Source organism: Hyperolius riggenbachi, chromosome 8 (assembly GCF_040937935.1).
Source record: "Hyperolius riggenbachi isolate aHypRig1 chromosome 8, aHypRig1.pri, whole genome shotgun sequence".
Taxonomy (NCBI): Eukaryota; Metazoa; Chordata; class Amphibia; order Anura; family Hyperoliidae; genus Hyperolius; species Hyperolius riggenbachi.
In genome coordinates this window covers 196,596,498-196,614,735 of record NC_090653.1, presented here as the reverse complement: position 1 = coordinate 196,614,735, position 18,238 = coordinate 196,596,498, and the positions used below count along the sequence as shown (strand labels likewise).

Genomic DNA, 18,238 nt, shown 5'->3' with positions numbered 1-18,238 from the left:
CTCATCACGTTGAGACGTTCCAGGAATTGGTGGAGAGGGATCTAGTTGAATTGGAGAGTAGTCGGAAAATGGGTGATTCTAATCTGTCGCGTCGGGAGCGACAGGCCCTCTTTGAGCTTAAGAATAATTCTAACATTGTCATACGTAGCGCTGATAAGGGGGGGGGGGGCTGTTGTCGTTCTCGACAGCGACAGTTATAGAACTGAAGCATTGAGACAACTGGGTGATCCTGCTGTTTACCAGAAACTAAGAGGGGATCCCAGGTTGTCCTTTCAGAAGGAGCTTATGCATCTATTATCCTTCGGCCACAGTCTAGGTGTTTTGGACCAGAAGATGGTGGACTATTTGGGTGTGGCCCATCCGGTCACCCCAATTTTTCACCATCTCCCTAAGATCCACAAACCGGGCGTTCCCCCAGAGGGCAGGCCCATTGTGGCCGGCATTGGGTCCCTGGGGGAGCGCCTGAGTGAGTGGGTTGACTCCCTGCTTCAGCCTTTGGTGAGACGTCTCCCGGGTTTTATCAGGGATACCAAGCATCTCCTCTCAAGTTTGGGGGGCTTTGCCTGGAAGGAGCATTACACGTGGATCACTATTGACGTTAAGGCCCTCTATTCTTCCATACCCCATGGCCCCGCTGTGGAGGCCATTAGTTACCATCTTACAAGATATTCTGCCTACCCTGAAGATCTTCGGACCTTCATCTGTTTGGCAGTCGAGTACCTCCTGGCCCGCAACTATTTCATGTTCGATGGTGGCTTCTACCTCCAGAGGTGTGGCGCTTCCATGGGGGCAAAATTTTCTCCGTCCCTAGCCAACCTCTATATGGGGTGGTGGGAGGAGCGCTGCATCTTTGGAGGCGGGAGCCCCCTTTTGGGGAGTGTTGCGTGGTACGGGAGGTACATCGACGACCTTCTCCTTGTTTGGAGAGGGTCACCTACAGACATTCCTGCATTTTTGAGTTATCTCAATGCCAATACTTTCAACTTACAGTTCACGTCCAGTTGGCATGCCACTTTTATTGATTATCTGGATGTCACTCTGGTGGGTGACCCAATTAGAGGGAAAGTTCATACTAAAACGTATCGAAAACCCTGCGGTGGAAATACCACCCTTCGAGCCACGAGCTGCCATCCGGGGCACACTATTCGCGGGGTCCCCGTAGGGGAGTTTATTAGAGCCCGACGTAACTGCTCAGAGGCTACATGGCTCGGAGAGGAGTTTGATAAAGTTGAAATGAGACTGCGTGAGAGGGGATATCCGGATTGGATGATTAGGAGGGGTAAATTGCGGGCCAATTCCAGGGATAGAGAACAACTCCTGAAGGGTATTAATAGGGGTAATAGTACAAATTCCAAACCTACATTTGTGACAACCTTTAGCACTGAGTATAATAGGATTGTTTCGATCCTGAGGAAATACCTCCCAATTTTGGAGGGTGATGAGGATTTACGCTGTGTATTACAACAGGGGGTTCGTTTTGCCAGTAGGCGTGCCCCTACCCTGGCCCAGTCACTATCCCCAAGTCTTTATAATTCTGGGTCGAGAATTCCCACTTGGCTTAACACCGTAGGCTCTTATCGCTGTGATGTTAGGACCTGTCACTACTGTCATGTACATACCCGGACTCAGGAGGCTACTTCTGCCTCCAACGGTCGCAGGTTTCCTATAAAACAGTTTATCAATTGTGGCACCCGCAGTGTTATTTATTTGGTTACCTGTAGTGAGTGCGCCCTGCAATATGTAGGGTGCACCACCAGGCCTTTACGTGCCAGAATTGGTGAACATTATTGCGGTCCTGGATGGCTAAGCTCGAATGTCTCGAATGTAGCGAAACATTTTCGCCAAGTCCATCATGGCGATATGTCTTCTTTCTCTTTTCATGGCCTGGAAAGGGTGTCCCAGAATGTGAGGGGTGGTGATATATCCAAACAGCTAAAAAGTCGTGAGGCCTTATGGATCTTTAGGCTAGGTACAAGACTCCCTCAAGGTTTGAACTTTCGATGGGACCTAGCTCTAATCACATAGTGCTGCTATAGGGCCGCTTTTTCTCCCTCCCTATTTTTAATTTCTATATATTTAGTTGATTTTACCATTTTATTGCTACATTTGGAGTGGGGTTGTTACTATCTGATTTCCTTGATTTGAGCAATGTTTGGTCTCAATTAAGATGTTCCATATGTCAAAATCCTACACCTACTCTCCTGTTGAATATCCCCTCCCATCTGTGAGGTTGGAGGGCGTATCCCCGGTTGGGGGCCGCCCCCCTCACAGGGGGTGGGTATATATGGTTTTTCTGTGCCATTTTTATTTTAGCTATGATTAAGGACCAGTAGGTCTGAAACATGTTAGCTACTGATGCGTGATTGGTGTTTTGGATACGTCCATAATAAAGGATCATTTTAGGACATGTGCGGATCCCTTCCTTTTGCTACAGTCTCCTTGGATTTGCCTTCCTGGTCCCAGCACTGTCCCTGTTCGAGTGAGCGGTGTTCTGGTGCTTCTTTCTCTATTGATTTATAATTTTGTTAAACATTATTTGTAAACGAAATATAGCACACTATTTTTATAAACCCTATTAATGATTAATTATTATTTAGAGTTTACACCCCGCGCCCTTTTTGTCCGGGAGCCCTTTTTGTACGTACACATTAACTGTTAACTTTGCACTGTAAACACAACTACAATTGTTAACACTTTTTCTTTAAAAACTAACAACTAAATGAAGTTTTACATTTGGTATTAAATGTTTTATTTACCTGAATTTGGTCACCAACTTCTCCTCTAATAACAGGCCCAAGGATCCCTGTTCCAGGTATCTCTGAGGGCTTTTGATGAGTGAACTTGGAATTTGTAAATTCTCTATACATAACTTTATTGAAACGAGACCTGCATATTAAATATAAAATAAGATGAGCAAAAAGAAAAAAAAGAAGAAAAAAAGCTGTGGAATTGAAATGTAACTCTCTGACAGACATATTTTAAATCATGAGCAGTGTTTTCATATTCTCTGATTAGATCCACTGCACTGAGAACCTAAGGATAGGTAAAAAAAAATATGAAATTATGCCTCTAGTTATATTAGTTGATACTACGGTAAAGTTTATGAATTTTAAAGCTATATTAAAATTGCATTTGCTTTTGGGAACAAAACAAAACTAATGGCCACTGGTCACGAAGCTGACACTCTACCCTGTCAGCAATCCCAGCCTGTCATTGCCCTAGCCAGTTGCTAGGAAAAGGGTCTGGCAGCGCAGGGGCCTCCATAGACGTCGGGGGCCCTGTTGCAATTGCGCCATTGCCTCTATAGCTGCGACATCCCTGCTTATAACTGCAATGAAATGGGAAACTGTGTGTAGCATCCCATACAGAGAAGCATGCAGGAAAGGAAAAGTATGCTTCACTGCCACTGTTAACACATGCGTTTTTCGGTTATACACTGCATGTAGTGCATTGGACTGCCACACACAGTTAATCCATACCGCACCTGCCACACTGTGAATGTTGCATAGGATTGCAGTGCGGCAAGCCAAATTACAATGTGGCCATTACACCGCAATTTACCACTGTAAACATGGCCTCAGGGTACAACCAGGGCCAGATTTGTGGGCAGGCCACCCAGGCCTGGGACTAGGGCGGAGCTAAGGAAGGGGCGGGTTAAACAGGCAAGCAGCGTTACCAATGGCCGTCCATGCCATTCCTCACAATGATGCAGTGGCTAGTGTCACTTGTCTGTCTGCAGCCGCACACCACTACTCTGAACTCAGTTGCATATCTGTGTGTGCAGGGGCAGCTACAGACATTGACAGTGCGGGCGCTATGCTATTATGACAGGAGCAGTGGCCGATTCATTACAGCCCTTCCCGCTGTCAATAATGCTGCCCTCCGCCCTTCTTTCAGTATCAGTCTATAGTGGAGGAGGAGACAGTGCAGCCCGTTGTATCCCCGCCCTCCTCCTTGCTCCTGCCTATCAGAAACTCAGAGGGGTGGGGATACAGCAGATGATGGAGGAAGGAAATCGGTATGTTCAGTTATTACCTCTAAAAAGTTTTGATGCAGGCTGCACGTGGATAGCTGCACTTCCCTGCTTCACCCCTGCTCTGTGTCTCCCTCACTCGCTGTCATTCTCCTTCACTGGGCATCTGCTGTATACAACTCTTCTGCTCTTCCCCAGCACTCCCTTTCAGTAATAGTGGTGGGGAGGTTTTGCCGTGCCGCTGGGTGTGATGAATGGAATCCCAGGGCAGAGGTACAGACGTCCATGAAATAAATAGTAAATTAAGCTTGTCTAGGCAGGAGAGGAGGCTGACAGGGCAGCACATTGCTCAGTGACAGTTAAAAAGTTTTAAGCCATTCACATATAACATGCACCTAGTGCAAATGCATTTGCTGTACAGTGCTGCAGAAATACAAACCAGTGTGTGACACCCTCTCTAGCTCTCCCTCCATGGCAGGTCTGATCTAAACTCTCCTCTGTTCTTCATTGCAGCTAGGTATTTTAAAGTGTACCAGAGCTGAAAAGTAAAAAGATTTTATACATACCTGGGGCTTCCTCCAGCCCCATCTGCCTGGATCGCTCTCATGCCGCCGTCCTCCGATGTCTGCAGCTTCGGTACCGGGTCCCCACACTTCCGTCAGAGCCAGTCTTGTGTAAGAGAAATGCGCTGTTTGCGTATCTCTCCAGCAGCCGCTAGAGAGATATGTAGAGGGCGCACTTCTCCTGCGTAGCTGGCCGCGATGACGTTAGTGGCGGGACCCGGTTCCCGAAGCTGCGGGCAGCGGAGGATGGTGGCGTGGGAGCGATCCAAGCAGATGAGGCTGGAGGAAGCCCCAGGTATGTATAAATCTTTTTACTTTAGTCAGCTCTAAGTCCCTTTAAAAGAAACCTGAACTGAGTAAAATTATTTAAAATAAACACACAATGTACCTGCAAATTAATATTACATACTTACCTCGCCGTCAATTCCTATCAGAAGCTTACCATTATCTTCTTACTGTGATCCCTTCTAGTTCTGACAATATGAAATATACCAGTTGCTTTCAGTTATATATCAGCTGCTGTCAGTTACAACTGAATGTGCAAGGTAATGTCCATGTTTCTCTATGGCTCAAGTGGGCGATATTACAGTGTAATAGTGTTCTGACCAGACGCTGTTATGGGGTAATGGCCATTTTCAAAATGGAGGACAGAGAATTCCATTGATCCAAGTGGACAAACATGATGCAGGAGAGGAGAAAGAGATTGATGAGTAGACTACACAGGAGGTACCGTATTTTTCGGACCATAAGACGCACCTGACCATAAGACGCACCTAGGTTTAGAGGACAAAAATACTGGAAAAAAATATATATACGGTATATACACTAAACCTTGTGCATCCATGGTGCAGGGGCTTCTTGTAGACCTTTCCCTCCCAATTATTATCTAACTGTTGTTTCCCCCTGTACATTTTGTGTACCCTGTGTACAACTCTGTCCCTTGTCCTTCTCTATCCCCCTTGTGTCATGTGAGGACTTGCCAAGGAGTGACCCATGATGAGAGGAGTTAAGCAGTGTACCGCCAATTGACCAATCAAAGTTGAATGCTAAACATGCACCCCTGATTAGAAAAGTCAGGTTGAACTGTGGGTGGAATCAGACCTCTATCACACACCACACAGAGATGACATGTAATGTACCTAAACATATGGGACCCCATACGCAGCGACATAACGTTCTGCGCATGACACAATAATTGATGGGACAGAACATAAAGGACACATCAGTGTCCACAATGTGGACACACACTATGTTCATTTATCACACGTACAGAGCTACCGTGTGATATCCGTGGCACAACGATCATAGATAAGCCTGCAGTGATTGGGGACATTGTACACAGATAGAACTATCTGCTGGCCGCATCAATCACCCTCCAAATTGGCTAAGGCGCTGGACAGGAAACAAGCATTGGCAGGTGACTGACTAACCAGTGACAGCCTGCTGCTGCGGCTTGCTTTAGAAGCACCTGATCTCACCTCGGCTATCATATCCCCCGGGCAATGAGCGTCTCTCTGCGTGCCACCTTTGTCATCTCCAGCCACTTTATGTGCCTGCTAGCTGCTGGGGGCTATTCGGCATCAAAATCCATGGAGCCCGAATGCAGCCGGCGGCGATGGGGATCGATGACATTCCAGGCAGCCTCCATAGCAGTAGCATTGCAGCGGCAGCAAGATCGTCCCTCTTTCCTCCACGCTGATTGAAATCCACACGCTGCTGGTCTGTCCGTTGATTGGAAGCTCTGATCCCGGAGGCGGGACGACCGCTCGTCATTGCAGACAATCACAGCACTCCCTTTGCTCAGGGAGTGCTGTGATTGGCCGCAATGACGAGCGGTCGTCCCGCCTCCGGGATCAGAGCTTCCAATCAACGGACAGACCAGCAGCGTGTGGATTTCAATCAGCGTGGAGGAAAGAGGGACGATCTTGCTGCCGCTGCAATTTTACTGCTATGGAGGCTGCCTGGAATGTCATCGATCCCCATCGCCGGCGGCTGCATTCGGGCTCCATGGATTTTGATGCCGAATAGCCCCCAGCAGCTAGCAGGCACATAAAGTGGCCGGAGATGACAAAGGTGGCGCGCAGAGAGACGCTCATTGCCGGGGAGACATGATAGCCGAGGTGAGATCAGGTGCTTCTAAAGCAAGCCGCAGCAGGATGTCACGAGTTTACATTCCCAGAATCCTCAAAGGCATTGAGGAGGGGGGACTTTGTAGCTTTTGCCGCTGGTCGGAATTTTAGTATTCGGACCATAAGACGCACTGACTTTTTCTCCCCACTTTTGGGGGAGAAAAAGTGCGTCTTATAGTCCGAAAAATACGGTAAGTATGATGTGTTTATGTTGATTTTTACTTTTAATTTTCAGTTCAGGTTCTTTTTAGGGCTCAGTTCACACTCGAGATAAAAAACTGATCCGCGTAAAAATGTATTCATCTAAAAAGGAAACATTTTTAAACATATCAGTTTGTTATCCATGCTTTTAGCGTGCAGTCAATGAGACATGTTCATCGATACGGTAAAATCGTTGCAGACCCAAGTTTTCGGTTTTGTCAGAACGGATCCAGTCTATCAGAGCAATGGAAACGGATCCATAGGTTAACATTGGATTCGTTACCATCTATTAGGATCCATTCCGTCACAGTCTGCTTACGGTCCTTTTTTTTAGTGCCAATGTAAACCAGGCCTTAGCTGCATACTTCTTTACGGCTCTCAGGTGTTCTTCTTGCATGTCATGTGACATGTCAGGAGCTGTATAGAAGTATGCTGCTGCATAGCTCCTGCTGTAGTGGAGGAGGAAAGGTGTGTGAACCAGTCCAACTACAGTATTTAAAGAGTATCTGTAGTAAAAAAAAGTGCACCCGGGGGATACTTACCTCTGGAGGGGGAAGCCTCTGGATCCTAATGAGGCTTCTGTTGTCCTCCTTAGCACCCCCGATCTAGCACTGGCCCCCTGTGAAAGTCTGCACAGGCGCACTATGGCTTTCACCGCTTGGTCGCCCTGAACAATGCCCTTCATACAGTAGCTGCTTTGTAGTTGGGCTTTGGTGGAAATAGCCGAGCCCGATCTGGTCCGCTCTACTGCGCTGGCAACTTGCACCTGTGTAGTAGAGCGGACAAGATCGGGCTTTGCTATTTATGCCCAAGCAAGAAGCTGATACTGTGTCTGGGTGAGGTTCGCAGTGTAAATATTATGGTGTCCATTTCGCCGGAGGATCCGTGTTGCAGAGGAGGACAGGGGAAGCCTCATTAGGACCTAGAGGCTTCCCCCTCCTGAGGAAAGTACACCCCCCCCCCCCCTCCCATGACCTGCCACAAATGTTTTAAAAGTATGGAGGCGCAGAAGTAAAGAAGACAATGGTGGGTGGGTGGTGGGGCACTTGATGACAATGGGCCTTGGGCGGTAAAAAGTACAAATCCGGCCCTGGGTACAACAATAAAAATATGGTAGCATTTTGTCTGACATCTAACAGAATTTTAAACGAGAGACACCCAAAGCTGTTTTTTAAAAGCCCACGTTTAAGCTGCTCAGGGATTTGTTAAAGTGTACCTGAGACCTTTTATATATATATATATATATATATATATATATATAGCAGCATTTATAACTACCTGGGGCATCCTCCAGCTCTGTGTACTCCATGGGCTCCCTTGCTATCCTCCTGGGCAGCTCCGTTCTTCTTCTATTTTCCCCGGTAATAGGCTCCAGTCGAGCTGCACTGTGTATGCGCAGCCTGGTCGCATGCACCCCCATCACGGCTCCTAATGCCTGGAGCAACCTGCAACTGCACAGCTAGTACTGTGCAGGCACAGAACGCTCCCAGCAATGGGATCAAGGGGATCATGATGGGGGTGCGCACCAAATTCCTCATCCATGCCCTCATAATTTCCTGCCTTGACTACTGCAAGCCCTTCTGCCTGGTCTCCCTATGACCCAAATTGCCCCACTGCAGTTCATCATGCAGGCGGCAGCTAGAATCATCTACCCCTTCCATCAATTCACCATGGCGGCTTCCCTCTGTAAATCCCTCCACTCTGGCCTACCCCCCACTGGTGCTCTAAACCCACAGCTGAACTGTGGTCCCCTACCTTGTGTGTCCCTACCTCTCCCTCTAGATTGTAAGCCTTTGGCAAGGTACTCCTCCTTGTGTCTTCTACCTGTTCATGCTCCTCCATTACCGTACACCTATCATATGGATCTGAGTGAACTCTTGAGGGAACTCGACTTGCCAAATCTCTGTGCTCCCATCCAATGACTGACTAAGCATTACCTTGTACTCATACTGTGCCACGTGATCTGGTTTGCATGCATTCCTGTATTGTCTTATTGCTGTATGTCACCCCTAAATATTGTCTGTAACCTTCACTAAAGTCCAGCGCTGCGTATTATGTTGGCGCTTTATAAATATAATAAATAAATGCTTGCAAACTAACATTGTTTTTCTTGCTATATCAACCTAATTACTGGCATATGCTTGAACTTTTCATTCCTCCACGTATACATTTATGGCAGGACTGCCTTCCTTTCAGAATAGACGAATCCTGTTCTCTCTACCTTGTGTGCTATACTATATACTATACAGCCGTTAAGGTAGCCATACATCTAGTAATTCTGATTTAATCAACAAAGCAATCGACTTTATTAGGCGATCGACTTCAGTATGGTTGATTGAAAGTCAATCCACTAGTGGCTCACACACTACAAGTGATATCCTATGCGATTCACCTTCACTAATTGATCTGATCGCTGTTGTGCCTCCATCCTCTGAATGCAAAAATTGATTCAGTCGATCAAATGACATGTGAACAACAGCGGATTCTTGTGCGATCGACCCATATCTTCCATCCTGCTCAATCAACTAAGCTGGTCAATTTGACATGATCTCAGTCACTTTTCACTGATTGGGCATACTGGAACACACTCGATTCTCTCTCGATTTGATAAAATAATCAATGCGAATTGTCAATCGTACAGCCAAATCACTAGATGTATGGCCACCTTTATAGTTTGTGTGTGATTGCGAGCTGCGTGTTTTGAGCGTTGGGACGGCCATCTCATGTGTTTTTATTGCACTTTTAATCTAATCTGCTATTTACTTAACTCTTTCGGGACCGGCTGCCTAACCCCCCTTAAGGACCAGACGATTTTGCAGGGGAGGAGCGCGTTTGGGGGGGGGGTCAGGCAGCTGGATCCCGAGTGTGGCTTGCTGGGCATGGTGTCCCCCCTGCAGCCAGATGTTTCCCCTGTAGCCAGAAGCCTTTTCTCACCTCCCAGGCTCCAGCAATGAGCCGCTGTGGAACCCTCTGCTCTGGCCAGCATCCCCGCTCATACTAACGCTCAGTTCCGGGTCGTGGCTTGATGAATCAAGCCGGGACCCGATACTTACGTCAGAGCGAGTGGGGATGCCGGCCAGAGCGGAGGAGAGCGACAATCGCCGGGGGAGCACATTAGGTTAATAAAGGCTTGGGAAACTTTTAAAGCCATTTTGTGTGTTTTGCCAATTGATGTTTCACAGTTAGATGTCCTCTCCTACTTTTTGGTTAATCCTGTGGACAATAGTCTACCTCAGAAAATGGATATGTGACATTGTGTATAGCTCTGCAGCAGATGTTAATCTCAACACTGTGCACTGAGGTGTGAAAATCCCTGTATAAATATAATGTAACAGTAAATAAATGAATAAATAAATGACCTACAATGTGAAGTTCATGCAGGTTTATGTGTAATGTTTTTCACTTACTTTTTGTCACCTGTCAGTTGGTAGTCCCACTCCACTTCTATCGCTGCAATGTAGTGTGTCCATGTGACAGGTTTATGTTTACTGTGAGCTCGTACATCAATATGTGGTATATCATATATTATAGATTCATAGTCATCATCTTCCTCTTCTTCTTCATATAAAGCCGATCTGACTTCATGCTCAGCAGCACATTCTTCCACTTTAATCAGAGATGTCATTTTTCCTGACAAAGATAATTACTACTGATTATTAAAGCAATACAATCATGGGAATCTATATTTCAATCAAAACGTTTTATTGATTTTGTTTTGCTTTTTTCAATCAAAAAGTTTTCTTCATGATCACGGCTTCCAAAGACTCTTTACATTACATAATTTACATAGAATATCATGGCAGTCACCACTGATTAGCTTGTGAGGGTATACTCTTTGTGAAACTATGAAAATACTAAATCACCATTTACGTTTTGTCTCCTAAATAGAAGACCAGACAAAGTGTTACTATTTTACTGCTCCAAGTGATATTCTGCAAGGCGGGAGGGAGGAGCAACTGGACCACCCAATAGCCCCCGCAATGACCCAGTGGTTGCAGATCATTCATGAGTAAAAGCATTAGGACTGAGGCACACTCTTGTGTTGCTCTGAAATGCAGATGGCCATGCATTTTACAGAAAAGCATGGCATCTGTGTTGCTCTATTGCAGCACTAATCCCAAATAGTAGCCCACATACTACGAGCGATGTCAAGATCTCTCCTGTAGCATGTACTGTTGGTTGCAGTGGAACACCAACCAGGCAGTTATGATTTCTCTGCATGTATTCAGTTGCATAGTTTTGGCTGCATTCCCAATAAGTGTTGTTGCCATCTGCAATCACTCTGCGGTTCAGAGCAGCTCAGGATGCTGTCATGAATCCACCTATGACTTGTTGCAGCTGAGCTGCAGCCAGACAGTGCTGAATTCCCTGCATGCATATTGCTGCAAAATGTTGTATGCATTTGTAATAAGAGTCCTATCCATCTGCAATCAGCCTGCAGCTTCCAATCAGAATAAAATAGGATTGAGTGATTACCATTCAGCTGTGTTGGAATTTGCATGCCTGCTCTCATTGGATGATGTTCATATAAAAGCCTCTTCCTCTCTTGTCATCTTGCCGATCATAGCGTTCAGCTCTGCCATAGCTGTTTGCTGGGTCACGTGTTTTTAATTATGAATTGTATTGCCTTACCTTGTCTTGTCTTGTGGAGGGTTGCTGTTCCTGCGTGGGTAGACAGCAGAGTCCTTCCAGTCTTGCTAGTATGGACGCATCCATCACTGTGGAGTGATTGGCTAGTGCTCCTGCTAGATCTGACCCTGTGGACGTGACTATAGAAGCGGTTGCTCGTAGTTACGCTCCTTCTTGTTCTGTCTTGTTTGTTCCTGGGTGGATGTTTGCCAACGCTGAGGTACCGATTACATTGGCAAACATTCCTTCCTGTCTGTATGTTTGTCTGTCCTTGTCTTATTCAGTGTGGTGGACAACAGAAGCTCGAAGATGTCTCTAGTCTACTACTCCTGCTGTGATCTGTGTAGTCTCCTCCATACCTGATATTACCCAGTTACATTGTCTTGCTTCGTGGGCTCTGGTAGTACGCTTGTCTTCCCAGCCTCGATCTCTATACCTTGCACACTGAAGTCCTGTGGGGTAACCTGTGGGGTAACCATAGTCGGATAGGAGTACTGGTCTCCCGTTCACATGGGGGCTTGGCATATAGGTGAAAAGCATGGTATTAAGGCCATATTCTTCGGGGGGGGGGGGGGGGGGACCTAAATGTATATCTATCACCTGAATTAGACTCCTCAAATAATCGCACTATCCTTTCTAAGTCTATCTGTAAAGGATAGCGGAGATGCCGCCGCATGGGCAAGCGGCATGGCGGCTATCTCCGCGTCCCAGCCAGCGGCTTCTGCCGCGCTGCTACATGCTGCTGCTTTGCCTGGTCCTTCTGGTGCACATAGATTAAGAGCTACGCGCCCACACGCCAGGCGACACGACCTTTATGCAAGTAAGAGGGGAGTCAGCTGATCAGCCGGTCAGCTGACTCGAAGCTGTGCTCCGGATTGGCTGAGTGACTGGGGCGGCACTGTGGAGCGCTTTGAGTATATATAGGACCTGCCTGTCAGTTGCTGGTTGTCTGCTGTTGCAAACGCTAACGTGCTAGCGCTCAGACCTTAGTCAGATCTTACAGTGTGTTAGAACCAGCTGGAGCTGGGAATTCACATTTAGCCAGTTTCCGTTGATAGCTTAAAGTACTATTGCATTGTGATATTTCTGTACTATACTTTAGTCTAGATCCCAGGTGTTGAAACCAAGGACTTCACACCTAGACTAGGATATTGCTACATTGTTACTATTTATCTGTTATGATCTTCTGCTTTCCTGACTATTCTCCTGTTTGCTGATTCAGTACTTCTGCCTATCTGACTACTGTTGCCGACACTGCTTGTACCTTACACCGAATCAGCCTTCCGTCTTTGTACCTTATCTGTCCATACGTTGCTGACCCTGCTTGTCTGACCTTTCCATTCTCACTAGTGGGTCTAGCCATCAGTGAGGAATTCTAAGAGCTGTCACCTACTCTCTAGGTGATCAGTCTTTGCAGCACTGTCTGCAATACTTGCTCCTCAAGTGTCTGCTAGCTGCAGTAGAGTCTTAATCACCCGCTCCTCGGGTGATCATCCTTGCAGCTCAGTCAGTGGTCCCTGCTCCTCAAGTGTCCACTGGCTGCAGTACCGTCTGAATCCCTTGCTCCTCAGGGGATCCCTGGCTGCAGTATAGTCTTAATCACTTGCTCCTCAGGTGATCATTCTAGCAGCACAGTCAGTGGTCCCTGCTCCTCAGGTGTCCACTGGCTGCAGTACAGTCTGAATCCCCTGCTCCTCAGGGGATCCTTGGCTGTAGTGTGGTCTTTAATCACCTGCTCCTCGGGTGGTTATCCTTGCAGTACAGTCAGTGGTTCCTGCTCCTCAGGTGTCCACTAGCTGCAGTGCAGTCTGAATTCCCTGCCCCTCAGGGGATTCTTGGCTCCAGTATTGTCTGAATCTCCAGCTCCTCGGGAGATCTCCTCTCCTCATTACTGTCGCACCAAAACACAATTCCACATTGGTTGTCCTGTGTCTAGCTATACTAGTATTATTGGTGATTCTGCAGATCACCACATAATCAGGTATAGCATCTGTATTATTGGTGATACTGCAGATCACCAATAATCAGAAAAATCTGTGTTGCTGACACCAATCGTTATACTATCTTAGCAAAAACTAAAAATAACCTACTCCAACACCACGCACCAGTAACATGTTCATTATACCTCTCCAACTCAAACACTAGATTCAACACCTGGGGCCATATGCAATTCACTTTTTCAGCTGAGTTTTCTCCTAGGAGATAATTTTTCATCTTCTATTTAAAATAACTTTCCAGCACTTTTCAACTAAACAAGTACCAAAAAGTAGGTGAAAAAGTACTATCAACATTATTTTGAGTATTTTCTTGCTTTCTGGTGGCTTAAAAGGAATTTTATTGACAAGTTTAAAATTAACACCTGGGAGATAACTCCAGTGAAAAAGAGAATTGCATATGGGCCCAGTTGTGTAAAAATGATATTAACCACTTGAGGACCACAGTCTTTCTAGCCATTAAGGACCAGAGCCTTTTTCTCCATTCAGACCACTGCAGCTTTCACGGTTTATTGCTTAGTCATACAATCTACCACCTAAATTAATTTTACCTCCTTTTCTTGTCACTAATACAGCTTTCTTTTGGTGCTATTTGATTGCTGCTGCGAGTTTTAGTTTTTATTATATTCATTAAAAAAGACATGAATTTTGTAAAAAAAAATGACTTTTTTAACTTTCTGTGCTGACATTTTTCAAATAAAGTAAAATTTCCTATACATTTGAGCACGAAAGTTATTCTGCTACATGACTTTGATAAAAAAAAAAACATTTAGTGTATATTTATTGGATTGGGTAAAAGTTATAGCGTTTACAAACTATGGGGCCAAAAGTGAATTTTTCCATTTTGGAGCATCACTGACTTTTCTGACAACCTGTCATGTTTCATGAGGTGCTAAAATTCCAGGATAGTATAAATACCCCCCAAATGACCCCATTTTGGAAAGAAGACATCCCAAAGTATTCACTGAGAGGCATGGTGAGTTCATAAAAGATTTTATTTTTTGTCACAAGTTAGCGGAAAATTACACTTTGTGACAAAAAAAAATGGAAAAAAGTTTCCATCTCTTCTAACTTGCGACAAAAAAAAAATGAAATCTGCCACGGACTCACTATTCTTCTCTCTGAATACCTTGAAGGGTCTACTTTCCAAAATGGGGTCATTTGTGGGGTGTGTTTACTGTCCTGGCATTTTGGGGGGTGCTAAATTGTAAGCACCCCTGTAAAGCCTAAAGGTGCTCATTGGACTTTTGGCCCCTTAGCGCAGTTAGGCTGCAAAAACGTGCCACACATATGGTATTGCCGTACTCAGGAGAAGTAGTATAATGTGTTTTGGGGTGTATTTTTACACATACCCATGCTCGGTGGGAGAAATATATCTGTAAATGACCATTTTTTGATTTTTTTTACACACAATTGTCCATTTACAGAGATATTTCTCCCACTCAGCATGGGTATGTGTAAAAATACACCCCAAAACACATTATACTACTTCTCCTGAGTACGGCGATACCACATGTGTGGCACTTTTTTGCACCCTAACTGCGCTAAGGGGCCCAAAGTCCAATGAGTACCTTTAGGATTTCACAAGTCATTTTGCGACATTTGGTTTCAAGACTACTCCTCACGGTTTAGGGCCCCTAAAATGCCAGGGCAGTATAGGAACCCCATAAATGACCCCATTTTAGAAAGAAGACGCCCCAAGGTATTCCGTTAGGAGTATGGTGAGTTCTCATTGGACTTTGGGCCCCTTAGCGCAGTTAGGCTGCAAAAACGTGCCACACATGTGGTACCGCTGTACTCGGGAGAAGTAGTATAATGTGTTTTGTGGTGTATTTTTACACATACCCATGCTGGGTGGGAGAAATATCTCTGTAAATGACAATTTTTTGATTTTTTTTTTACACACAATTGTCCATTTACAGAGATATTTTTTGATTTTTTTTACACACAATTGTCCATTTACAGAGATATTTCTCCCACTCAGCATGGGTATGTGTAAAAATACACCCCAAAACACATTGTACTACTTCTCCCGAGTACGGCGATACCACATGTGTGGCACTTTTTTGCACCCTAACTGCGCTAAAGGGCCCAAAGTCCAATGAGTACCTTTAGGATTTCACAGGTCATTTTGCGGAATTTGATTTCCAGACTACTCCTCACGGTTTAGGGCCCCTAAAATGCCAGGGCAGTATAGGAACCCCACAAGTGACCGCATTTTAGAAAAAAAGACACCCCAAGGTATTCTGTTAGGAGTATGGTGAGTTCATAGAAGATTTTATTTTTTGTCACAAGTAAGCGGAAATTGATTTTAATTGTCTTTTTTCACAAAGTGTCATTTTCCGCTAACTTGTGACAAAAAATAAAATCTTCTATGAACTCACCATACTCCTAACGGAATACCTTTGGGTGTCTTCTTTCTAAAATGGGGTCATTTGTGGGGTTCCTATACTGCCCTGGCATTTTAGGGGCCCTAAACCGTGAGGATTAGTCTTGAAACCAAATGTCGCAAAATTACCTGTGAAATCCTAAAGGTACTCATTGGACTTTGGGCCCCTTAGCGCACTTAGGGTGCAAAAAAGTGCCACACATGTGGTACCGCTGTACTCAGGAGAAGTAGTATAATGTGTTTTGTGGTGTATTTTTACACATACCCATGCTGGGTGGAAGAAATATCTCTGTAAATGACAATTTTTTGATTTTTTTTTTTACACACAATTGTCCATTTACAGAGAGATTTCTCCCACCCAGCATGGGTATGTGTAAAAATACACCCCAAAACACATTATACTACTTCTCCTGAGTACGGCGATATGACACGTGTGACACTTTTTTTCAGCCTAGGTGCGCTAAGGGGCCCAACGTCCTATTCACAGGTCATTTTGAGGCATTTGTTTTCTAGACTACTCCTCACGGTTTAGGGCCCCTAAAATGCCAGGGCAGTATAGGAACCCCATAAGTGACCACATTTTAGAAAGAAGACACCCCAAGGTATTCCGTTAGGTGTATGGTGAGTTCATAGAAGATTTTATTTTTTGTCACAAGTTAGTGAAAAATGACAGTTTGTGAAAAAACTATAAAAATCAATTTCCACTAACTTTTGACAAAAAATAAAATCTTCTATGAACTCGTCATACATCTAACAGAATACCTTGGGGTGTCTTTTTTCTAAAAAGGGGTCACTTGTGGAGTTCCTATACTGCCCTGGCATTTTATGGTCTGAGGGGTGCTGTGGGTGATCAGGGGGCGGGGGGCAGATCAGTGTGTTTAGGTGCAGACTAGGGTGGCTGCAGCCTGCCCTGGTGGTCCCTCGGACACTGGGAACACCAGGGCAGGAGGTAGCCTGTATAATACACTTTGTATACATTACAAAGTGTATTATACACTTTGTAGCGGTGATCGTGGGGTTAACAACCCGCCGGCGCTTCCGAATGGCCAGCGGGTTGTCGTCGCGGGTGGGCGGAGCCAGTTGCCGGGGGAAGCGCGCGTCATCAATGACGCGATCGCTCCCCCGGCATGCCGAAAGGACGCAACGCCCTTGGGCGTATTGCGGTCCTTTCGGCGTCCACTTTGCCGCCGCCCATCGGCTGTGGGCGGTCGGCAAGTGGTTAAAAAAGCCATCAATACTTTCAAGCTAAACCACAAAAACAACGAAACCCTGGCACCTTTTAAATGGGAAGCTTTAAAATTTACACTCCGCGGAATCTTCATCTCTCAATGTGCCTGTTTAAAAAGAAAACTAGCTTGCCAGATTCCTCAACTACTTAGCGAAGTACCGTCATTAGAAACCTCACATAAAGCATCCAATAACCGTAAAATCGAGATCAATCTCTCTAATAAAAAAAACAACTTCTTCTTTCTATCCTAGATAGGAAATCTTTAATTTAGCGAGAACGCATGCAATGTTTGAATAATGAGTTTAGTAACAAATGTGGTAAAAACCCAGCTCAGTATACTAAACCTTTCATACCCTCAACTTATATACCTAGTATTAATGCCAAACACGCTAAAGTTCATTCTCCTACTGAAATAGCAGAAACTTTTTAAACCTTTTACTCGAGTCTCTATAACTTCAGCTCCCTCTCCAACATATCACCTAGTAAATTCCAAGACAGCCCTCCTGGCACTCAATGATGAAGCACTTAAAACACTAAATGCAGATTTCACAGAAGAGGAACTTTCAGCAGCAATCAAACACGCCAAAACTTACAAAAGCCCAGGCCCCGACAGATTTCCCGCCACGTTCTATAGAACTTTTGAACATGAACGTCTCCCCTTAATGTTAGAGGCTTTTAACTCCTTTACGGATACTAACCATTTTCCTACACAAACACTTCCCAGCCTCGATCTCTATACCTTGCACACTGAAGTCCTGTGGGGTAACCTGTGGGGTAACCTTGTTCACACCTAGGAAAAGCGCAAACCGCTAACAAAATCAATTTATGCGGCGATTGTGTTCGTGCTTTTTCTTCCGTGGATATTTAAATGGGAAGTCTTTCCAAGGTCAGCCTGCACTTCCTGTTTGGACAGCAAGCTAAGGCCGCAGAAAAAGTCAAAATGACTGGCAGGAGCTGGTTTAACACGGAGGAGCTAATTACCAAGATACAGGGCCACCCGGAAATGTACGACAAGAAGCATCCTGACTATAAGGACACCTGCAAGACAAATCTGGTGTGGGCTGATATAGCTGCATACTTTTGTGAGGACATATTATTATTATTATTATTATTATTTATTGTATTTATAAAG

At 45.2% G+C, this 18,238-nt stretch overlaps 1 protein-coding gene across 2 annotated transcripts in view; it reads right to left on the bottom strand.

The window, feature by feature from the left end:
• LOC137527537 (coagulation factor VIII-like) overlaps positions 1-18,238 on the bottom strand; it is a 506,000-nt gene that overhangs the window by 330,981 nt on the left and 156,781 nt on the right. For both annotated transcript variants that reach the window (XM_068248081.1, XM_068248082.1), the window contains exons 8-9: positions 10,274-10,496; positions 2,757-2,886 (exon numbers count right to left, since the gene is read on the bottom strand). In XM_068248081.1, the coding sequence (XP_068104182.1) occupies positions 2,757-2,886; positions 10,274-10,496 (353 nt within the window). The remainder of the gene's footprint in view (positions 1-2,756; positions 2,887-10,273; positions 10,497-18,238) is intronic.